Source organism: Trichechus manatus, unplaced genomic scaffold (assembly GCF_000243295.1).
Source record: "Trichechus manatus latirostris isolate Lorelei unplaced genomic scaffold, TriManLat1.0 scaffold00094, whole genome shotgun sequence".
NCBI lineage: Eukaryota > Metazoa > Chordata > Mammalia > Sirenia > Trichechidae > Trichechus > Trichechus manatus.
The window spans coordinates 1,440,527-1,466,551 of NW_004444030.1; the positions used below are offsets into that span (position 1 = coordinate 1,440,527).

Consider the following 26,025-nt stretch of genomic DNA (forward strand, 5'->3'; position numbering starts at 1 on the left):
AAAATCTAGTTGCCATCAAGTCAACTCCAAGTCATGGCTACCCCATGTGTATCTCGAGTACAACTGTGCTCCACAGGGTTTTTGCTGGTTGATTTTTCAGAAGTAGATGACCAAGCCTTTCTTCTGAGGTATCACTGGGTAGACTAGAACTTCCAACTTCTTGGTTAGCAGCACAGCACATTGACTGTTTGCAACACCAGAGACTCTGCATAGCAATTACAAATCTAATAGGAGAGGCTTTTGAGTAAGTACAAGCTGTAGTTGTCTCTCCTTGTTATTTCTTTTTAGGCTTCAACAATCCCCACCTTTCCCTTCTCATGGGGCCCGCCCAGTTCTTTTCTCCCCAAGAAGTTCCCATGACCTAGTGTTTCTCTACTCCATATTTACTAAAAATAGCATACCCTTCATCTCATTAGTTCACTGCCCTGATTACATTCCCTGATAATTTCTACATTCTCACCTCTTCCCATTTTCTCCTCAATTTCTGAATATGACCTCTCAAATATGGCTTCTCCATCCAGCATTCCGTTGGCGTTGCTGATGTAGAATGTCACATTCTAATTGAAAAACACAGTGGGTGCTCTTCAGTCCTTATTGAATTGAAAGTTTTTTTGTGGCATGTGGATAACTGCCTCCTCTTTATAATTATATCCACCCTAGCATAAATTTCTCCTACTTCTCTTCCTGCCCCTCTGTGTACAGACAGTTGAATTAAATAACACTTGCAAAAAGAGAACAACAAATAAATAAGCCCAGCTTGTGCTGTTAGCAGCCATGTCTCTGAGGTACTACTCATCCAAAACAGGTCATTATCCACGGATGATATAAAAAGTATTGATGTGTAAGGATGCAGTAGCTCAAGGATGTTTACCTTGATTAATTAGCATAATTTATAATATCATTGTATGACATAATAACATTTTTGAAAATATTTTATGTATAATTGGATAACGTTCTTTAATAACCACAAAAAGCCTTTCATTGATGAAATTCAGTAATGTGTGTGTACTGCGTGCTCTAAGTACTACTTTAAAACTTATTTTGATTCTTTTGAAATTATTTATAGAATGGTTAGTTACATAACTATTGGTTTGCTAGATAGTAAATTCCTTCTTAAGGCAAGAACCATGTTTTGTTTATCTTGATAGACTTACAGAATCTTGGATGTAGTAGGTTTTCAATAAATTACACTGGATTAAAATATTAGATAGCTTTTTTAATAGAAACAAGACTTAAAAGATCCTTTACAATAGTGAATTTCCCATTAGTCATGTGAGTTCACCTAAAACAGCAGCATTAATTTTGTGGCTAATTCTACTGTATTGCAGATTTTCTAATAACTAGAAGATAAAAATTATAGCCAAACATAGAGATAGTATGACTTGACATAAGATTTTCCACTTCACATAACAGCTAAGTTATATAATAATAGATTCAACAGCAGTATTTTCTCCTAGTTATACTATCTTGGCAAATAAATTAAAACATACATATCCAAGTAGCACTGAAAAATAAGAAAGCATATTAAAATCAAACACAGCTTATAAGAGAATTCACGTTTTCAGCCAGGTTCTGACACTCTGTGTCCTTTGCATTGCTTTCAAAAGATGTCATTTGTTTCTGATTATGATTAATGTTTTGTTTATTTGTTTTTTAAGGCAGCCAATTTTGCCGTTTAACAAAGATTGTATCCTAGGATTTTATCTTATTTCAATTCTAGTGATATTTGGAAACTTGAGAAATCAGATAATGAAAGTTGGATTAGAATTATAGTTTTGTTTTTTTAGGGAGATTCTTTTAATACCTATAATGCATCTGGGAACATGTATATAGTTCATCAGAAGGCTTGTAGCTCTACATTCTGTGAACGTCATACCAGCAAGAAAATAGCAACACGGATGCCTGGTACTGACATGAGACCTTATGACCACATTATGCCCAAAAAAGAAAAGTCATTTCTAAAGAATTGTGCCAGGTTGTGAAATGATCTTGTGGAGCAAGAAAACTTCAATATGTGTGGCTAATATCATAATATTCATCATTTTTACAACACTTAAATGAAACAAACACAAAGTCTTTGAATTATTTTGTTATGACTGTAAGTAAAAAGAGAGAAAGGAAAGCTAAAACATCAGTTAATATTTTTAAAAACATTTTGAGGCAAAGAAAATGTTCACAGGTGTGTCAAAAAGTGAATAAAAAGGAACAGTGCCTCAGTTACTCTCAGAGAGCAAGATCCAGTAACAGAATAAATGAGGCATGAACATGTATATTAAGACAGGACTTACACCATCATGTTGCACATGCATTGACTAGAAAACAAGGAAAAGAGTACCAGGTTTAGGCGAGAAATCTAGGTAAGATTTGAAAAGATAATTACAGGCATGCATTACAAAAGGAAAGACTAAATGGAGCAATAGGAATACCAGAATAATTATATAGCAATTAACGTGCCCTCTTTCTTCCTCTTTGGGGATTTTTTTCCCTGCTTAGATAAAAATGAATACTGATTGCCACAGTATTTCATTTGGCAGGATATCAGGTAATTTAGATTTCAAATGTGATTTCATCATCAGTTCCATCTGTTGATATTAACTAAGCATCACTAATGTTTGAAACTCTAACATGTAAAAGACATACCTTACAATCAAAATCTCTGAATTTGAGAGACTCACATACCAGTCAGAAAACTGAATAAATATGCTCCTTTCTTGCAAGGGCTATATATTCATTTTAGCTATTAAGTCTTCATTTTTAACCCATCCAGTTCCCCTACTGTAACTCCTGGGACCAAGGAAGGGGGGAAGTATAGGCAGCTGCTATAGAAGGAGCTCAGATAAGCATGGTTGTTGTTTGCTACCTGCTGCCATCAAGTGGCCCCCTACTCATGGTGACCCCATGTACAACGGGATTGGATCCTGGTGATCTATATGGTTTTAGACCTTCATCTACTCGACGGCAACAGTTTGTTTTTTTTTTTTTTAAAGACTAGAATATATTGCTTCTGATAATCCATAAGGTGAAAAAATAACTTAATGGACTCTGATCCTAACCCATTATTGTCTAAGGGATATTTATAGACAAAAAATCCCTTCCCCCTTCTCATCTCACATTCCAATGTAAAACTGGAGAGCTGGAGAAAGCAAGAAGGTTTCAAAATACTTTTGGCTTGAATATACACTACAAGCTCAGGGACCATGGTTTTGTCCCTCACTCCTTAGCCCAGGTGCTAGGACCAGGGGACTTCCCTTCCTCATGCAGAAAGATCCAGATCCAGGACAGGGTAGAGACCATCCCATCTTCTCACGGAAGGCTGTCTTTGGCTAATAAACATTCCCTCTTTCCTCAGCATACTTCTTTCTCAACCTTTAAGACTCAATTCAAGTTGTTGCTCCTCTGCGTTGTTTTTTCTTGACCCATCAAGGCAAATTTAACCAAGACTTCTCTTGGGCCAGCAATTGGCCTTGAGTACTATTATGATCACATTTTTTAAAACTAAATTGCATCTGTTTATTTGAATGCTTGTCTCCTCTCCAAGATTACGAGTTTGAGCATCCAGTTCTTCCTTCACCCCATGCTTGCCATTAACTTTGTAAGTTTTGTTTTTTCTTTTTTTTTTGTTTTAGTAGCTGGCTAAATTTAAAAAGTGTTCATCCAGGGATTGCTTAGAAAGGGAGCCAACAGGTAGAAATATATGATCCATCTATCCCTATGGGTAGTCAAAGAGGGATACTCAGAGCAAATGTCTGTTCTCATCATTTAATTCTAGGTTGTTTGTCTTGGTGAAGGTAAGGATAGGGGAATAATGCTCTCCTGCCTCTTTGCTTTGGGGCATGATAATCCTCTGCTTGAAATGCACTTTTACTCTTCCTTTACCTTGCCAGTCCTACTTGTCTTTAAGGCTCGTTTCAGATATAACTTATTCTGTGGAGTATTCCCTGACACCTGCAACCCCTTTTCCATGCATGTGCTTCCACGGCATCCTGTGACTGCCTCTGTCACAGCACTCACTGGCTTTTTGTTCCTTTCTCCCTCTACTTCGTGAGGGGGCAAAAACTGTCCCTTATTCATCTGTTTGTCCCCAGCATCTAACTCCATGCTAGCTCAATAAACAATTTTTGAATTAGTGAATGTTTTTCATTGTGTACTATTACTCTTATTAGTATAGGAGTCTCACTTCAGGGGATATATCCACAATGTTCCTTAGAGATTGAATTAGTGTATTTATTTAGATTTATGACTGTCTTCCTCATCTTCAACAGAAAACATCGAAAATAAATTTGAAGTATACAAGAAAATAAATTTCACCTTTGCCTAATGTTGAAACAGTTGTGAAATTAGATTTGGTTTGTCCTAGAAGTTTTATGCTTTCCATTTGTAGCAAAGTTGCAAAGATAACTGTTAGAATTGTCATCTGTTCTGTTTTATCATGCTTTCACACGTTATGATTTAAAAATAAGTAAATAAATAAACATTGGTGTCGAGTCAATTCCAACTCATAGCAGCCCTGTAGGACAGAGTAGAACTGCCCTATAGGGTTTCTGAGGCTATAATCTTTACAGAAGCAGCCTGTCACATCTTTCTCCCATGCATGTTATGACAGCATATTCTAAACTATATGTTCCTCGATCGAACCATGTTTCATTTGTGCTTACATCTCCACTTGTACCTGAGTACATCCCAGCCTTTGAATCTCAAATTTCCCTTTTTGGTTTGGGTGTTTTGTGCCTCCAGTTATCAGAGCCCGGAGCTATCTAAGAAAGCAAATGTTATAACCCAATTCCTGGCCCTAGTGGTTATTCAACTCGCCTCTATTTTACACCACTTCCTGCCAAGCAAGGGAGAATTAAATAATGCCTTCTCTATATACACCTGTCGGCATTTGAGTCTCGGACATTAATGGATCCTCAATAAATACTGTTGTACTGTTTCTTTTACATCCTGTCTTCTATAGTTGGACTCAAAAATGTTGTTATTCAAAATGAATTCTGTCTAGTGAGTAAATAACAAAACATGTTTATCAAATTGTCATTAACCCCATGTGGTACTGGATTTGGTGTTTTGTTTATCTCATCAAAAATTTGTCTAGAGCAATGCAATATCCTTCAGTAGAGAGATTTTGAGAGCTTACTAGGGTGATACTACCTCATTCAACCAATATTTTAAGAAATTTTGTTGCCCTAGCAGAGAAAGCAAAAACAAATGATTCAGAAATAACCACTCAGATTGTTAAATTTCTAAGCATTCAATTGAGATGTTAGAACATAAAAATGTTGATGTAGACTCATCGACTGCATAAGTCAATGACATTTGTCAAAAACATTTTTTTTAGTAATTCTTTGGTTTGTTCTTTCCCCAATAGGATACTCAATACTGCAAGCTATTATGGAAAAAGCAGGACAAAATGGCTGGCATGTCAGTGCTATATGTGTGGAAAACTTTAATGATGTCAGCTATAGACAACTTCTAGAAGAGCTTGACAGAAGGCAAGAGAAGAAATTTGTAATAGACTGTGAGATAGAAAGGCTTCAAAACATATTAGAACAGGTAAGTTCTAGATTTTATGTCACTATTAACATAGACCGTCTACAGAAAAGTTAACCTTTGATTTACTTGTCTCCACCAATATCTTCTCCCAGTCTTTTAGTTTGGAGTGTGAGGTTGGGGCATTTTTATTCCATGATTAATCTCCAGGATCAAATCATAGTCCATTTTGGTTCTTAGACCTTAATGTAGTTAGAAGCACTATTTCTCACACATTTAAGACATGTACAATTGAAGGACTCTGTGAATTGTTAAAAGCCAGTTGCCCTCCTATTTTCAAAAACACTAATTTTGAAGATTAATGCCATCATTTTTTTTTTTTTAATTTTGTAGTTGTGTGCCTCTGTTTAGTCTTTCGAGAAGTAACTCCATGAGAAATAGCAATGGAATATAAAAGAAAAGAAAATTAAGTAAAATGCTGTGTTTTACGAATTTTTGCTAGATGCTGCAAGTAAATACATTACCACCACAGTAAAGATAGTTTTCAACTATCCTCCCCAAAAAAGAATTCTTGAATAAAGCCTTCAATAAGTATTTGTTGATTTTATTTTCTTTGATTTGAAGCAGATGGGAAGAGATAAAACTGAACTTTTTCACTGGGTTAAAAGATAGGAAAATATCATCAAATAATAGATAACATTTGCCTTCTCCCTAACCCTGCATATCATGATAAAGCTTTCAAAGTCTGTAATTTGGCCAAAATTACAGTGAATGAATGCCATCTAGTGGTTTTAAAAATGCTTGCTCATATTTATCTATAATATATTCACTTGGCTAGACAATCTAGTAGCATGATTTAGTTAATTAATTTGCTATATATAGTTTATCTGTATAATTATATGATTTGATTTGCAATGTTAAGCATATCAATTTTGAGGTTTATTTACAAGAATAATTTTAGTATTCAACTACAAAAATCTAAACTAAAATATGTTTCAGGGATTCTTCTGTAATATCTAAGGGCATTGAACTAGATGTCTCAAGTTTCCTTTCCAACTATATTAAAAGTTAAAAGTAAAAAGCATGTTGTATTTCTTTTGAAAGTCTAGTAAAGCCAGACTATACTATAAGAGGAAATGACAATATTCGCTTCCTGTTATCCCTTAATAAAAGAAAGCAAACAAACAAAAACTTGACTGAATATTGGTAAATAGTAACTACAAGCCTGTAAATCACTCAGGTTGATTCTTGAGAGAATCCAAAAAACCATCAAGGTTATAGCTATTCAAGGTTTGTGAATTTTTCTTTTAAAATGGGGATTTGTGGAATCCAAGAAAAACCTTTCTATTTCACTTTCTTGAGCAAAACAGTCACTACAGCTCTAACTCCCTCTCTGCCCTCTTATTGAGAGTTTGAGTTGTTTGACCTTAACAACTGAAGCTTTGTAAATAACTTCCCATGAATCCCACAGAGAAGCCAATTCTAAGAATTGCCTGGATTGCCAAGTTCCTGTCTGAGTATGAGTAAGGCGCAGAAAGACCCTCCACTTAGCACGTGTGCTTAAAAGACCTAGCCTGGAGAAGGCAATTGAGTGCCTAAAGCACACTGACCCATTTCAGAGGCTTGGCTGGTTTCTAAGAAGAAAATTGACACACCTGGGTGCTTTGGATACACTCTTTGAATAAGCCTTAAATAAGTTCTCGCTAAAGGGACGAGACATCTATATTTTTTTCCCCTGTCATTTCAAAGAAATTAGAAAACTTAAGTGTCTACCTTTTCTATTCTTCTTTTACCTTTTGAATTCTAAAAGATTTCTGTCCTATCAGGACTGCAAAGTAATAATGAGAATAACAATAGACCTTTGTCCCTTTAAAATGCCTCTAAGGTATGAATCTTATAAATTAAAACAAAGTCTGCTGTATTGTAAGAAAATAACATGCTCTTAATGGTCCTATAAAATTTCCTCCCAAAGAAGAGCCATTTTCTGATTCTGAACATGATTTTTTTTAACTATGTAGTTTTTAATTAAGGCATTGGTGGTTCAGTGGTTTCTCACCTACCATGTGGGAGAGCCAGGTTAGATTCCCAGCCAAGGCACCTCACGCACAACCACCACACATGGCGAGACTTCATCTCACATACTTTGGACATGTTATCAGGAGGGACCAGTCCCTGGAGAAGGACATCATGCTTGGTAAAGTAGAGCGTCAGCAAAAAAGAGGAAGACCCTCAACAAGATGGATTGACACAGTCGCTCAACACTGGGCTCCAACATAGCAAGGATTGTGAGGATGGCACAGGACCAGCCAGTATTTTGTTCGGTTGTACACAGGGTCGCTACGAGTTGGAACTGACTCGACAGCACCTAACAACAACAACATGATGCTGAACAGGTTTCGGTGGAGTTTATAGACTAAAACGGATTAGGAAGAAAGTCCTGGTGATCTTCTGAAAATTAGCCAAGGAAAGCCCTATGGATCACAATTGTCTGATCCCCAACAGATCATGGGGTGGTGCAGGACTGGGCGGCATTGTGTTCCATTGTGCATCGGGCCACCATGGGTCAGGGGCTGACTCAATGATAGCTAATAACAATAACAACATAATTTAATTTTTTGTAGCTCTAAGCAAAATAATTTGTTGTGTTTCTTGGTTTAACTCTTGACTCATCCAAACACAAGCATTAATCCAAATTCTGTCAGGAACTTGTACATGTACCTCAATATTCCTGTGTTTCAATACCTTCTTTCATAAATTGAAATAACAACAGAGAACAATTTGAGAGAATCAACCAAAGCATTTTTTTAAAAGTGAAAAACAAACTGCTAAGTAATCTTTATCAGAAAATGCCTTTGAAAAAGTGACACTCTCTCGGAAGATGGTGAAATTATTAATACAGTGAAGATTAGGAAATGTGTAAGTAAATTTCTGGAAGGATGGGCACACTTCATATTACGGTGGCATGCTGACAATAATTACTTCATTGACATTTTAATTTGTATCAGTTTGCAAAAACATAATGCAAATAGCTTACACAATTTTCTCTTACAATATGTTAATGGACAACTGTGGTGTTTTTATGCCATGATCGAATTAGTTCTTAGAAATGTATTTCTACCTAAAATAGAAGTTAGCCGTATACTCATTCAAAAAATTTTAAAAGAGAGTGACAAAACAAGTATTTGAAAATGTAGTTTATCTTGACTTTTCCACCCTGAATTACACCATAAACAAAAATGGAAGAATTTATGTAAATATTACCCACTGAGTTTAAGGCAGTAGAAACAACAAAACTACAAAGTTAGATTTATTGTCATTTTTTTAAATTTTATTTTCACACATATCCATTAGTTTTAAATCCTGAACTCAATTACTCGCAAAGAGGCCCTAGAAACCTACCTAATACCTTATCAATTTAATATTGAGTACCAGACTTTGATTTGTAAGTATAACCCAGTAGTAAAACACAACAACAAACTTGATCATAACTACCTATCTGGCATTGAAAATTATTTGGGCAAAATAGCACTCAAGGCTAGTGATTGCTCACATGTTTTATTCCACCATGAAAAAACACAAGGGTCCAGGATCTACATTTGTGTAGATATCATATAGAACACAAACACTCATAAATATATATGTATACCACTTGACTCAATTCCGACTTCCGGCGACCCTATGTGTCAGAGTAGAACTGTGCTCCATAGGATTTTCAATGGCTGAATTTTCAGAAGTAGGTCGTTAGGCCTTTCTTCTGAGGCACCTCTGCGTGGACTTGAACCTTCAACCTTTCAGTTAGCAGACAAGCACATTATCACCCAGAGACATAAAAATATAGTACACAGAAAATGAGCAAGGGTCTCTCATTGTTCCATGCTTTTCCTATGAATGCCAGTTCTTACTGAACAGATAATGATGACAAAGATATTAAGTAGAGAACTACAACTTTATTGACCCTAGGATACCCAATGGATGTGTTTAAGGAGTCAACCAACTATTTATCCGTAAAAATGGTAGGGTCTGACCTTACAGTATGAAATTGATGTTTAACAAGAGGAAGGAGAAAAATGGTTCTACAATTGGCTCATAGGTATCGCAAACTGCTTATTTATCAAATACCTCAAATTTAATTGGCACTCCTATCAGCAGTGTTCTTACTTTCACTGTATGAAGGGAAAACTCAGTGTCCCATTAGGCACAAGGTGAATCTCAGATAATTGGCAAAGCCGGTGACCTTCCTATACTGTTTGCAAATTAGTTAAAAAAAGCCTAAAAACCATGATTAACCTCTCTGAGGTTTATTACGTAACTTAAAAAAAGTCAATAATCCCACCTCAGGGCAGGGTCAATTCAAAAGAGAGGAAAATTCCTCACAACCATAAATTTGGCCATTTGTATATAAGTTGAATGGTAAAATGTGAACATATTCCAAACCTAAGGCTTCATCAGGACATCTACCATGTCTAGCACAACCTAAGCGGACTGTCAGAATCCAGACAGGATTTTTGGCTGTCAAATCACTGATTAAAAGATAAAGTCTATTTATCTAAAGCCTACATTTCCAGGACTCTCAAGCATCAGAAATGGTACTAAAGTCTCGACCCCCACCTGGTGTTACCCCCACCCCCAGAAGACAATGAGTAAATCATCATAAAAAGTCAAACTCTTAGATAAGAGCTCACCTCTGTATGCTATAACTAGTTGAGTCATTACCTAGAAGGAAAAGAACATTTTAGTTACTGTCCAGTGGCCATAAAGTCACTTTTTTTATACCAAAGTCATCAATTAAAAAAAATAAAAATCTCAAAAACAAACGTATAAAAGACCGAGAGACAAAAAGAAGTATAAAGAGAAAAGGAAAGCTAGCTACAGTTATGAGAAGCAATAATAACTACAGGAGAGATCAGATCTTTGGAGATAATAGCTTTGATTATTTGAATCATCTACACAGGGATGAAGCAGCACATATTCTGACAGTAGGAATAAGCCAACAATAGAAGACAGGACAAATCTGCACTCAACTCCTCCTACATTCATTCAACACTTACGTGCCAGACGTCGTTCCAGGCACTGCAGGGTTGTACAAAGAGGAGCAATACCATGGCTCTTGTACTACAGGAGCTTACAGACAACTGGGAACTAACGTGAATAAATAATTACAAGACAATTTGATGGGTTCAGAAACTGAAATATTTACAAAATATATCAGGAACCCAGAAGATGAGGAGACTAACTATTATCAGAGAAGTCAGAAATGCTCCACAGAGAAAACAGATATTTAAATAAAAGATGCATTGGATTTTGCTGGGCACAGAAAAGTTACCCCAGACAGAAAGGAGCACTAAGACAAGGAAGCCTGAAAAAGTTCAGGTGTTCTAGGCAATAGCTATATGTGATAAAAACTGGGGACAAGACAAAGGTGGAAAGTGGAGTGGGACACTAGTCAAAGATGAAGCTAAAAAGATTGAAGGTAGCAGGAACGTGGTAGGCTCTGGATTCTTTGTATTGTAGCAGTTTAGTTATCTATCTTTCTTATTGAAATCCTATTTCCATCAGCGCATGGCCTGTGTTTATTGTCATTTACCCAATATTTCATTTCATTGGTAATTCTTTACCAAATTACCCAGTGACATGTTAGGGGCTCAAAAATAATTACTGAATAAATCGGAATCTGAACAAACTTCACTTGTAGACACAGGCAGGAGATATCTCTATGTGTTTAAGGTGAGAGCTCCCAGTAGCCATTTGAAGTTCGTCAAGGTAAGCCATCAGTTACCTAAAAAGCTTTCTTATCCAGAACAGCTCATCCACCAAAAATGATGGGAAATCTAGGTTTTCTAGAGTTTGTTGTATAGGCTGATAAAAGCCCAAGAGTTTCATTTTCTTATCTTAAAGTAATAACGAGTGAGATGCAACAGGAACAAATCCGGCACCCCAGGAAATTCCTACAACAAAGAAATCATGTCAGCAAATTCCCATACTTCAATACTGGCAGTTTGCTGCTTTTGCTTCCTTATACAGCTGCTTTTGCATATTAAGCTTTACTCAGTCAGGATCTACAAGAAAGTAAGACGAAACTCAGCAGACATGAAGTTATACTAAGAAGACGCATTTTATTTCTTAAATCCTACTTTTTTAGTTGAATTTATTTAAATGTGCAAATCCTATACAAGGTTTGCTGTTTTCATGGAAAACAGAAACACCTTTAGAGAGCTCAGCCAGACTAGTGCAAATGGAATGGGTAGGGGCTAAGAAGGGGTGTCTGATGGTCTCTTAGCAAATGTTGCCATGGTTGCAGCTATTCCTCATGTTCTTACAAAGTAAAAAAAAGATAAAATAAGAGGAAAAGTAAAGAAAGCAAATGATATAAGTTTTATCAAGGAAGAAAAATAATATGATTTTCAGAATGCAATTAACTTTTATGTTTTGGAAGAATTGTGAGCTCTAGAATTATTCTGAATTCAGCTGAATTTGCTTCAGCTGATGTTGCAAGAACACCTAGTAGAATCATTTCAGTTATTGTTTTTGACAGAAGTATTCAAAAGGTCAGCTTCTTTAAAAAATACAAAGGAAAATATGCTTGATAATTTTAGAGGTATAAGATGAATTCGTTTTTCTAATCTTAAATCAAAAAGAGCTACATGGAAGTATCTACTATGGTTTAGGGAAAGGTAAGAATTACTTCTCATTAAGTAGAAAAAAGAGGTTGACTTCATAATTTATTTCAGTAGAATTTTGTATTTACTCTTCAAATGTTCAAAAGGCAGTGAGATTAACAAAAAGGAAACAAAACATTTAACAGTACCTTTGAGGACACTTTTCTGAGTCTTGTTGTCATGGATTGAATTGTGTCCCCAAAAAATATCTGTCAACTTGGCTAGGTCATGATTCCCAGTATTGTGTAATTGTCCACCATTTTGTCATCTGATGTGATTTCCTATGTATTGTAAATCTTGTCACTATGATATAGTAAGATGGATAAGTGGCAGTTAAAATGATGAGATCTACAAGATTAGACACTGTCTTAAGCCAATTTCTTTTGAGATATAAGAGAAGTGAGCAGAGAGACATGGGAACCTCATACCACCAAGAAAGCAGTGCTGGGAGCAGAGCGCGTCCTTTGGATCTGAGGTTCCTGCGCTGAGATGCTCTCAGACCAAGGGAAGACTGATGCATCTCAAGGACCTTCCTCCAAAGCCAACAGAGAGAGAAAAATCTTCCCCTGGAGCCAGCGCTCTGAATTCAGACTTCTAGCCTACTGGACTGTGAGAGAATAAACTTCTCTTTGTTGAGGCCATCCACCTGTGGTATTTCTGTTATAGCAGCACTAGATAACTAAAACACTTGTAAACCCCATAAATATACTTTTTTTCAATTATATGTATATTAAATTGGTCAGTAACAAAGTGTACTACCCGCCAGTAAATTAAGTAAGTGTTGCATCTTTTTAGTCACCTTGATTCAGACAGAGAGGTAATGGACCAAGTTCACTCCTAACTCTACCCTGAAGATTAATCACATAAGGAACACTACTACCTATTGATTTCTCTGAGTTTACACACAGTTGGTGCCAAGTCTAAGATCAGATTGTAGAAGGAAATTAAAGTGGTGTTGTTTTTTTGTGTTGTTTTTAAAGTAAGTTTCACTGGCAAATGGGAGAAAGATAAAAAGTTAGAAAGAATTTATTTCCTTTTTTTAAAGGCCTTTCTCAGGGCCACATATACCAAATGATTGACATTTTTCCAAAGTCCAGGCTTAAATTTGCTTCTGTACCTGTCATATATCCTTCTGTTTAAAACCATAGAACTCATATTTGAAACAGAATATGTGTGTGTGTGTGTGTGTGTATAGTACATATACATACACATATATGTAATAGAATATATACATATTAAGATTCTATTTTATAATTATTTTTCTATTTTTGCTGACAGTTATAATGTAAAATGAAATGCACATTTTCTAATATAATATAAAAAAACAGTTGCCATCAAGTAGATTCTGACTCATGGTGACCCCAGGTGTGTCAGAGTAGAACTGTGTTCCATCAGGTTTTCAATAGCTGATTTTTCAGAAGTAGATCACCATGTCTTTCTTCCAAAGCACCTCTGGGTAGTCTTGAACTTCCAGCCTTTCAGTTAGCAGCCAAAAGCATTAACCATTTGCACCACCCAGGAACTACCTAATAAAATAGTGATGTAATAATATAAATATCTTTCAGGCAACATAACAGAAACATACTTTTCCTTGTATACTCCCACTCTGTTGTTTCCCTTTTTAATACACGTACACAACAATCATCCATTTGGTCAGTTATTTAACAAACATTTATCCAGTAGCTACTAATTTCCAAGCAGCGTGTATAAACATGAACAAACTCGTTCCATTCCATGAAGAAGTTCGAAAGTAAAGGAAGACAGAGGAACACAATCAAATAATACCACACAATGTAGAAGGGCGTAATAAAAGGGATGAGGGCAAATTGTTGAAAGATGATTAGGAGTTTCCCCAAAAAGAAAAGCTGGGGACAGGGCACTCAAGGTAGACAACTTATACAAGAGCAAAGCAATGGGAAGGCTCCCCATATCTGCGGAAAGCAAGTGAGTGGGGTTGGAGCATCTAGTGCAGGGGAAATGAGAAAGTCAAGGCCAATTTAAGACAGACTACCAAGGACTTCATAAGCTACACTAAGTAGTTTTAAATTCATCATATAAGCATTAAGAAACCATTGAATGTTTTTAAACATGATAGACTCTGTGTTTTAAAACAATAATTCTGATGACAGCATAGAGAGTGGACTGGAAGGTAACTGAGTAGCGTACCTGGTGATTAAGTAGTGTGCCAAATGAGTCATGGTATTTACTTAATCTTTATATTTTAAGGTCTCATTTATACCAGTGTATAAAATCATTCATTCAATAGCTACTTAAATATTTACTGAGTGCCTACTATGGGCCTGGCAATGTCCGAGGCTCAGGAAAGTGCTGAAAATCTAAAATGTAAATGGAGCTTACATTTTAATGTGGGAGCCCCATAATAACACAAACAAGTAAATATATAATTCTGGGTAGCTGTAAGTCTCATTACTCACTGTCTTAATCATCTAGTGCTGCTACAACAGAAATACCACATGTGGGTGGCTTTAACAAAGAGAAGTTTATTTCTTCACAGTAAAGTAGGCTAAAAATCCAAATTCAGGGCATCAGCTCCAGGGGACGTCTTTCTCTGTCAGCCTTCTCATCAATGTTCCCCTGGACTAGGAGCTTCTCCATGCAGGGGCCCTGGGTCCAAAGGACACACTGCTCCTGGCACTGCTTTCTTGATGGTATGAGGTCCCACACTTTCTGCTTGCTTCCCTTTCCTTTTATCTCTTGCGAGATAAAAGGTGGTGCAAGCCACATCCCGTGGAAACTCCCTTTACATTGGATGTGACCTGGGTAAAGGTGGTGTTACAATCCCACCCTAATCCTCTTTAACATAAAATTACAATCACAAAATGGAGGCCAACCACACAATTCTGGGAATCATGGCCCAGCCAAATTGATACACACATTTTTGGGGGGCCATAATTCAAACCATGACCCTCACTTATTAAACGCCTACTTTGACAAGTACTATGATGATGCACTTAATTAATTAACCAGTTGTCGTCAAGTCCACTCCAACACAAGGTGAATCCATGTGTGTCAGAGTAGAACTGTGTATCTTTAGGTGGACTCGAACCTCCAACCTTTCAGTTAGCAGCCGAGCGCATTAACCATTTGTACCACCTGGGTATTCGATGCTCTTAATTAAGTGATTCATATTTTTTGTTGTTTCTTCTTAAGATTTTTGAGAAGCTTAACTGATCTGACTGGGAAAAAAAGGAAATTTTTTTTGGAAAGTGTTATTTTTTATAGATAAAAGCCTTTAAATTTTGACTGTCTTGTTCAAAACACGGGCAAAATACCTACCCAAAGAGCTTGCTATGTGAATATCACATACTAACCGAATAGGAAGATCTATTTTATACTAGCGGCATTATTTTCAGCCTTTTTTCTCTGTAGTTATGATCCTTCATTTGTTTATTTTTAAAAATAATATTGGAGTTAACCATCTGAACCAATCTTAAGGGTTTACCCAGAAAGTTTTTTTTACTCCTTTAATAAGACAGGGTATCTTCTTACATCTATGTCCTCTCTATGAATTAAATTCACAAGAACCTGGTTCCCTAGCACCTAATTATTTGACGTATAGTATAACAAAGCCTATGTGAGCTCAGTTGCAAAGAGAATATTCTGCTGACTAGAAGTAAAGAGAATAATTTTGGGGTCATATGTCTAACATATTCAATCAATTACAATCCCATCTGTTGAATATAATTAAACACATGTAAATATAAAAACCCATGACAAAAAAGCTATTAGCTGAAGTCATTAAATAATGACAGAATTTATCTTAAATATCTTCAAATGGTTTAATTGAGTTATTATTATGGGTAAAGATGAGCAACACGGATGGGAAATAAGAAAGTCCTGGTAAATCTACTGAAGGCTGAAATGAGTGTGAAAAATAAGGAAAGAAATGAATGAATAGTGATGCTATAGGAAGGATGCCCTTAACCTCTAAAAACGTGTTCTGCAGAACTGCATACTCTGTCTGGCTCTTGAGATTTCAGTGTACATTAGCATATTAAGGTCTCTAAAAATTCCTACAGCAAAGAAAGCTCTTCAACCTTATTTAACTTAGTGTTCTCTGCAAAATTAGCCACCGAACTTTTCTTTTTTTTTTTCCTTTTGCAGCCACTTCCTTACATTTCATTTGCCTAATAGTCATCCAAGAATATGAGCAAGAATATAAGGGAAATTTTGAAATAAAAAACAAGAGAGAAAAGAAACTTCAGAAAATAATGTTTCAATTTTTTTTTTTTTAATATAAAAGCAAAGAGAAAGCAGTAGGAATATGAGACATTAACTGAAGCTGCTCAGAAACAATGGCATTTGGTCTTCTAGCACTGAGAGTCACAGAATCATAGAATCTCAGTAGGGCTGAACCATCCATCCCCAAAACAACAGTTTCACACAGTACTTATTTTGAACAGAACATGTTCGAGTAATTGGGTTTCATCTTGAACATACTTCACCTTATAATTTAGTAAATATTCTGTCATAATTATATATCTCTTCAAAACATATGAAAAAGCATCACAATTAGCCCCCCTCAAGTTTTCTTTATAACCCAAGAGTAGATATTATTTCAAAGTTGGTATGTCTAATTAGGGAGATCTCAAGAGATGGGTTATTTTAATTATTATTTTATGATTAATAGAAAGTTAACTCTATATACCACTGTTTATGGAGTTTCTATTTTTAAAGTGAATACCATAAATTGTACTTAACACTGAAATATACTATAGAATTTAACCTTTAATTTATCCCTTACAGATTGTCACACATAATAGAATTACCTAGTGGACTGAGTTGAATTTGCATTAAATTTAGGATATATAATTGAAATATCTTTTAAATATATACCAGGTAAAGTACAAATTATACAAAACTATATCCAAGTTATTTAAGTTTTTCTGCTAATTAGCTTTATTATGGATGTATGAAGAATTTGTATACCTCGACTTTGGTGGGTTAAATTTTACCCGATACTTCTCCATTTGTGTATCCCTGCCCCAGTCTGGTGCAAAATGAATTAGCAACACCTTGCTTATATGCATCAAAGGCCATGTTATTCAAATAAGCAATATGTTCAGACAGGAGTGTATTTTCAAGAAGAGGAACTGTGTCTTTGTTTCATTATGAGAAAGCTATTTTTTCTCATAAACAAGTTTGACATTCATCAGCTATTCAAGGCGATAGAGAATGTCACTCTCACAAGTATCTGTTTTTATTTATTTTCATCTTATGAAAGATATATTAATAATGGTCAAAAATAAGTCATTCTTCTGATTTGCTATGGTCTAAGGAAGGCAAAAGGTTCTAGTGAAAAGTACGGAATTTGTAGTCAAAACGTCTGGGCTGGAGTCCCAGATTTCCAGCTTCATCACTTAACGCCTGTATTCATTTAATGGATTTCTTTGTAAAAGCAAAGGATTACCCTCCTCCACCTACATCTCATTGGAATTCTTTTTATATTGCTTCTTACAAATGTCTCTGTAATTAAAGAAGAGCATGCTGCTAACTGGTTCTTTCCGGCTATTATGTGTGTTTCATAATTACAGATTCCATGGAATCTTTTTTGCCTCTTTGCAAATATTTTAAATCACTAAATTAAAATGCGATTAAGTCAAAATGGATCTCTGCTGAGAGACGCTCACAGTTAGCATGATAAGAATCATAATAGCATTCAAGGCTTGTGGTTATAAAATTTTAGAACCATCTGAATAGGCTGAAGGAATTCCTGGGTGGCACAAAGAATTAACACACTTGACTGCTAACCAAAAGGTCGGCAGTTCGAATTTACTCAGAGACCCCTCAGAAAAAAGGCCTGGCAATTTACTTCCAAAAAAGCAGCCACTGAAAACCCTATGGAGCACAGTTCTACTCTGATACACGTGAGGTTGCCGGGAGTCGGGATCAGCTCAACAGCCACTGGTTCGGTTTGGTTTTAACAGGCTGAGACAAGCGTACACTCTGCATTGTGCTTTTCTATAGCCACTGGCAGTAACTGTAATGGGATCAAGGAGTGTCATGTAAACAGCACCAGAATGGGAGTTAAACACTTGAATTTCAGCACTTGCTCTTTACAACTTAGTTCTAGGAACCTATTCAAATCATATCTCTTCTAAAGTCCTCAGTTTACTAGTCGATAAAACTGGGGGAGAGGTGTATATAAAGCGATCTAAAATCCATGACCTGAAAACATGAAACTGAAAGACTGCTTTTTAACGTTTGGAATAAAGTCAAAGAAAGAAACAATAATAAACCAGTACTGAGAACAGGTGTGCTTAACGATATATAAGACAGCATTTAGGGGGAAATCATTGTTAGGAATATAAATAATTTATTAAATAAAGACTGGTTCATTTCTACTTTTGTATGTAAAAAGCAAATTCTTTCACCAAATTTTAAATAAATATGGTATTTTAGGCAACTTGATTCCTTAGTTATATACAGAGATGTTTTGTTGTTGTGTGCTGCCTAGTCCTTCCAACACATAGCAACCCTATAAGACAGGGTAGAACTGCCCCATAGGGTTTCCAGGGCTGTAATCTTTACAGAAGCAAACTGCCACATCTTTCTCCTGTGGAACAGCTGGTGGGTTCGAACTTCCAACCTTTCAGTTAGCAACCGAACACTTAACCACTCTGCCACCAGGGCTCCCTACATAGAGGTTAGAGACTCATATATAACATAAATGTGTTACATTGCAGAGATTAAAAGCTTTGGGCAGGAATTCAACAAAAGTAGGGTTTTTGTTTGTTTGTTTGTTTGTTTGTTTTCATTATCTATACCACTACTAGGAGTCCCTGAGTGGCATAAAAGGTTCAGCGCTTCGCTGTTAGCTGAAATATTGACGGTTCAAACTCACTAAGTGGCACCTCAGAAGACAGACCTGATGACCTGCTTCGGAAAGGTCACAGCCTTGAAAACCATATAGAGCATTTCCACTCTGCACACATGGGGTCATCATGAGTTGGATTCAACTCTATGGCAAAAAACAACGGCAACATACCATTACTGGAGTCTCTGGGTGGAGTAAACTGTTAAGTACTAGGATACTAACTGAAGGGTTGATGGTTGGAATCCACCCAGTGGCACCTCGAAAGAAATGCATGGCAGTCTACTTCCAAAAGGTCACAGTCATTGAAAACCCTATGGAGTGCAGTCCTACTTTGCACACATGGGGTCACCATGAATCAGAACAGACTTGACGGCAACTGTTTTGGTTGTTGTTTTGTTTTGTTTGTTTTTTAAAATACCTTTATAACATTGGTGACTTTATTAGTTAATTGTCTTAGTTTGCTTTCCCCCGGCAGCAAACTATAAGAGAAGCATGTGAGTGCAAACCATTTGTATGGGAGGTGAAGAACACACTGGAAGGAGAGTGGAGAAATACAAACAATAAAGGGTGCATTCATCAAGTAAATTATCACGTCCATGCAGGGGCTCAGTCTCAATTGGAAACTACAGTAGAACACACACCTCAGAATCATTCCACTTGTGGGCAATGGATTTGAAGTATTTATTCACCAACCCTTGTCACTCATTGCTTGAGGACTGCTGAGAAAGGGGACATTAATCCTCTGACCTGCCCTTTCACCCCTTCCAAGGGCAAAGTGGACTCTAGAAACCAGCAAAGACCTTCAGGCAAGGAAATTCAGAGACTGACAATTAGAAGCTGAGTGATTATACACTGGAATGGTAAGGGCAAAAGCATAGGTGGTGCAGAGACAGTGTCTATTACAGTGATTGGCTGTAAAAATATAGAACTTTAAGTTTGTACAAGATGCTAAAGGCCAAAGATGAACCCTTCCCCAGGGTCTATTACTAGAGGTAAGTCAGCCTTTGTTAGGTGTTTCTGGTGAGAGATATCTCATCACTTTGGGATGCTGTCATTTCCGTTTTGGGCAACTCTACCTTGCCTCTCTCTCTCAAAAAAAAGTCCTTTCTAATTCAAAACTTTGGTAATTTCTAACATCTCCAAGTATGGAAGAAAATAAAACACACACACACACAAATACACACAAATGTGTGTGCACATATATATACCTCTTTTTCTGAAAAAAAAAAAAAAAATTGAAAAGAGCTCTTATCCCTATCCTCTCCCCAAATCTCTTCCCATATTAGGCATCCTTAGCTCCTCCTGGTCTGGGGTACCTCATTTTCGGTCTCCATTCCTAAAACCTATAGAGTCACTCTGAGTCGGAATTGACTCGACGGCAGTGGGTTTTTATCCCTAAAACATACCCATGAAGTTAAAAGTCCTGCCATTATCTTACTAGGCTATAGTTTTAAGTTTGCAGCTTGTTTGCAAAGACCCCTTGTGGTGTATTTTTCTTTTGATGAAATAAAGTAAAACTAAAGCTTTTGTCTTTATTTTCAATAAAATATTCTTAAACATTTTGAAAGTCGATATTTGGGGGATATTTGGGAATTTGGAATTCCTTTAGAAAAAGGATTGGTGAGAGTAACTACGTTCATGATGATGTTTCCAACATTTACAGTATCAATTGTTATATCATGTCCCTGATGTGACTGAATGTGTTGTACCATTTTTTCCATGTCACTGAATTCTCTGGAACATGGATAACAACAGCGGAAGGAATTTCCATCTGACTTATAAAATCAAATTAAAAGTAAAACCAAAATGTTTTGTTAAACGAATAGTTTCTTTTATAAGGATCAGCACAAAGCTGGTTCCTATGAGGCAGAGGTTAAAGATGTCCCAAATGTCCAACTTTTCCAAGCTGCTGTACCACTCCATCATCTCTAACATCAACTACTCCCTCTCGCCTCAGCACTCTCCCTCCCATCTTTGGGTTCCATAATTGACTGCAACTGTCTCACAGAACCTTAAAAAGGAAATGGCTTACATGGTTGTGGAGGCTAGCAAGTCCCAAATTCATGGGTCAGGCGTAAGCTTCTCCTGACCCACGTGGCTGCACGGGCTAACAAACCCAAACCAGCAGTTCAGACCACAGGCTGCTGGCTCACAAGGCTGTGGAACCTGGCGAATCAGGCCACATGTTAGGCCACTGGCCCAAGGGGATATGGAGGCCAGCGAATGTCAAAATCGGCAGGTTAGACAGTAGGCTTCTGGGGAGGTCAACTGATTACAAACTGGATGCAGGATGCAGATGCAGAGTGAGAAAGCCTCACCAGGACACACATATATATCTTAGATGCAGGCCATACCCCAGGGAAGGGCGTAACTTTAGTAAGGGTGGGGTCCCACCCTCCTGCAAGGCTGCAACCCAAGACATACTTTATACCAATCCTGCCTCATCAACATGTAGAGGTCAGAATCCACAACACATAAAATGGAGGACAACCACACAATGCTGGGAATCATGGCCTAGCCAAGTTGACACATAACCCTAACCATCACAAGTTCCATATACCTTATTTTCATGGTCCCACTCAATCACTCAATCATTGTGTGTGAGTCACAAAGAACATGGCTAGAAGGGCCATATTAAGTAATTCCCTGCACCACATTCATATTCGAGTGCACCATGTCATGTCTTTAGCTAGAAGACAATGCTCAGTATAACAATTGCAAGTTAGTAATAATAGTTTTGGATAACATGTAGCAGCTCTTATCTACAAGGAACCCTGAGTGCTTTATAGACCACTGATACATAAGGAATTAAATCCGACTGTGGGTTGCAAACCGAACTTTCATTCATTTGCAAATCTCAAATTGATCTTAATAGACTAGTGTTTTGACATTTATATCCTCATTAACTTCTTTATTCATCCATTCAGTCAGTACAGGTTTCCTCCCTATCCGAAAGTAGAGCATTCCTATGAAACCTTTCCTAAGCCAAAATGGCATAAAGCAAAGAAGCAATTACCACTAATTTATATGGGAAAGATTTTTTAGCATTCCCAGACCCAAAAAATAACCTACCTGTCTTAGTCATCTAGTGCTGCTATAACAGAAATACCATAAGTGGATGGCTTTAACAAAGAGAAATTCATTTTCTCACAGTCTAGCAGGTTAGAAGTTCAACTTCGGGGTATCAGTTCCAGCGGAAGCCTTTCTCTCTCTGTTGGCTCTGGAGAAATGTCCTTGTCATCAGTCTTCCCCTGGTCAAGGAGCTTCTCCGCACAGGAACCTCAGGTCTAAAGGACGCGCTCGGCTCCCGGAGCTGCTTTCTTGGTGGTATGAGGTCTCCCTGTGTCTCTGCTCACTTCTTTCTTCTATATCTCAAAAGAGATTAGTTTAAGACACAACCTAATCTTGTAGATCTCGTCAGTATAACTGCTGCTAATCCATCTCATTAACATCATAGTGATAGGATTTACAACACATAAGGAAATCATATCAGATGACCAAATGGTAGACAATTGTACAATACAATCATGACCTAACCAAGTTGACAGATATTTTTGGAGGACACAATTCAATCCATGACACTATCAAATCATACCATATAACACATAAAACCTAAAATAAAACTAACCTATAGTAAAAGAAGGAATGATATGATAAATACACAGCCTATATAATGTGAGGAAGGTGCAGGACCCAGCAGTGTTTCGTTCTGTTGTACCTAGGGTCACTATGAGTCAGAACTGACTTGATGGCTTCTGACAACAACATATAAAGTAGAAATAATGTAGATACTGTGTAGTTTCACTTAACAGAATCGGGAAGACATCGAGCACAGTGGAAGGCTGAGAAGTGGTGGTGGTGATGATGGTGGCCTCAGTAGCCTAGCTGGCAATGGCACAGATGTTGACAGACACAGTTCAAAGCCATGGCAGTGAGAAGCTGAGATGCTGAGTGTAGTTTGGGAAGGGGCTTGGCAACGCCACTTGCTGTTTGGTGGTGCGTGCTGCCTCTTTAAGGGCTCACTGCAAAACAAACACTGAATGCTATTTCTGCTTTTCAACTGTTTTCGTAAAAGCGAAAATCCTCTTCGGATTTCTTTTGGTTAGCAAAAACAGGTACTAATGTAGGTCTTTCGTAAAAGCAAAGTGACATAAAGCAAAATTTGGAAAAGCGTGGAGTACCTGCACTTATTTAGTATCTGTTTACTTTAAAATCTGCCTTGTTCTCCCAACCAAATAATACCACTTCTCCTTGAAACCCATAGAACTCCACTTATTCTATTCTGTATTTTAGAAATCAATCATTTCTGTTTGAGTCATATCCCCTTATGAGATAATAAATGCCCTTGTAACAGCAGCACCCATTTGCTTCTCTTTATAATCCTTGAATCTCCTAGCCTAAACGTATACACGGGAGGCACTCCATTGAAATTTGCTGAACTAAATTGAATTGAAAAGTGGGGTCAAGACGGAAAAGTATCCGTTTGGATTCAGTGTTTCTCCTAACTTTAATCAATAAGTACATATTTAAAAGTCACATTCATAGAGATGGACTTTGTCATAATTTGGTTATAAAAGAATTGTAATGTTTGCGCCTGGTGTTTAGCTTAATATTATACATAGACCTGATTTTAGAACTGAATTATTTGACCAGCACAATAAATAGTTCCAAACAATAGTTTGTTTCCTAAAAACCAAATCAAAAAAAGTAATTAGAGGAATCAGTCACTTCTCTTAAACATTTTACTCTTGTAAGGATGGGCTCCTTTGAAAGTGTGAGATCAATATAACTTGTGTGTCCTTCCTAACCTATTAGACATAACTCTAATAAACAGACACTTGATCATTATTCTTTGCTAGTTACATCCTCTGTTTCTTTTAAGAATATAAAACAATGGAGTTGCAAATTCTCTGATCCTACACTTTTTTTCTTTATGAAAGATTGTAATTAATTTTTGTAACAAGTCCTCATCCTAGGCATTATTTTCCCTTGACAACTGGGCCAACTATATCTGTAGGAAGACAGTGCTATTTTATATTAATATCTTTCATCTCAAGCTGTTTCTTTTCCCTGTATATAGAAGAATAACATCAAACATACAGAAACACAAAGTCTGGTCTGCATTCAAAGTCAAATCGCTGTTTTTTTGTTTTTTTTTTTTTTGGTACAAGGTACATGTAACTTAGGTACAGATGATGAAAGCCATGTAAAATCACAACCATGGCATTGTCAGTTTTACAGGCGCATTTAAAAAAAAAAAAACACTAAACAAACAAAACTTTATTTACAGGACACTTTACTATGGAGTGCAAATTGAATTTTTTCACAAAGAAACTTCCATCCGAAATAGTAGATGCATGAGGTAAAGGGACCAAGATCTAAGAGTTAAAGCATGGCCTTCTGAGGGCAGGGTGGCAGGTGACTTCTCTAGCGCTGAAAGGCAAAGAGGCTTTCACAGCCCTTTGTGCAGCATGTTGGTTTTTTCCCAGCCAGGATCTGGCTCAGCAAAGATGGTGATCTCTAGCATCCCAGCCGGGTAAATAAGTCTTCAGATCACTGCTTCTGGAGGCCCTCAGTCCCCACAATGTTGATGCATTCTAAGCACTGCAAGGCCTTCTTTGCCAAGATTTTTGTCCCTTTCAGTTTTATAAGTTTTCACCCTTTTGTCATCTCTGGAGGAAGGTCCTTGTAATACATCACTCTTCCCTTGGTCTAGGAACTTCTCTGCACAGGAACCTCAGGTCCAAAGGACACACTCTGCACCCGGTACTGCTTTCTTGGTGGTATGAGGTTCCCATGTCTTTCTGCTTGCTTTTCTCTTTTATATCTCAACAGAGATTGACTTGAGACACTATCCAATCTTGTAGACTTCATCAGTATAACTGTCGCTAATCCATCTTATTACATCATAGTGATAGAGTTTACAACACATAAGGAAATCACATTAGATTACAAAATGGTGTACAGCCGTACAATACTGGGAATCATGACCCAGCCAAACTGATGCACACATTTTTGGGGGGACATAATTCAATCCATGACAGGCTTAAATAACCACACCAGAGAAAGTTGTACTGAATCTGCAAGAGGTAAATTAATGGATTGCTGAGTGGCAACAATCCCTGCTGAGGTCAAATAGCAGGAATACATAGTGGACTCAATAGTAGAGTGACTCCTGACTGAGTACCAACCATCAAATATCTCCTGATAATTGTCTTTTGCACAAACTGTACCTGAGATTCCCAGAGAACTTAAGACAGCCCCAGCCTGCTCAGCCCATACCAAATCACTAAGGTTGGATTAACCAGCATGAGAACTAATTAATTGTTTCTTTGCTATACTTTCTTATAACCTAATCTGTTTATTGCTTGCTCTCATCTTCATGGTAAGATTGTCAGGGGAAGTTCATTTTTAGATCAGTTATGTACTAGATAAATCTGGCACTCTAAAACATGTAGAAATGCTAGTAAAAAAATAAAGTCTTCAGGGACCAAGAAAAAAAGGGGACCGCCCCAAAGGAGATTGTCAGATTGGATAGCCTGATTGGAGTTGTAACGTTCAAGAACAGGAGCTTTGCGCTCAGTTGAGGCAGTAAGTTTGAACTTAAGACTCCCATATAAAGCCAAATCATTGAAGGATACTACCCTCAATAAAAGAGTACAATAGGAAAATAACTTCCATCCATTTAGAGAGTCAGCCAAGTGTGTTCTGTCTTGGCCAGGGCTTGGTATTGTAAGGGAACTATCTTCCCTGAGAATTTGTCATTATAGCCTTACTCTTAGGCAGACTGCACTTGGAATTTACATCATACACTGCTGTCTGGGAAACCTAAAGCTGAGAAATTAATATAACTGTAGCCCAGGGCCAGTGATATGAACATTGCAGTCTCTGATAGAAATCAACACAGAGCATCTTTGAGGGGATATCTGAGGGGTTATTGAGAATTTTCCCGAACTGCTAAAAGGCAAGGATTTTCATAGTCAGAAAGCATGACAAATCTTAAACAATACAAATAAAAACTAAAAAATTAAAAAATCTAGATACACT

General features: G+C 37.0%; 1 protein-coding gene across 1 annotated transcript in view; it reads left to right on the forward strand.

Moving 5' to 3' along the window:
• GRIA4 (glutamate ionotropic receptor AMPA type subunit 4) overlaps nt 1–26,025 on the forward strand; it is a 435,870-nt gene that overhangs the window by 306,808 nt on the left and 103,037 nt on the right. Inside the window, exon 4 of the mRNA XM_004382528.1 lies at nt 5,363–5,547. Coding sequence (XP_004382585.1) covers nt 5,363–5,547 — 185 coding nt within the window. The remainder of the gene's footprint in view (nt 1–5,362; nt 5,548–26,025) is intronic.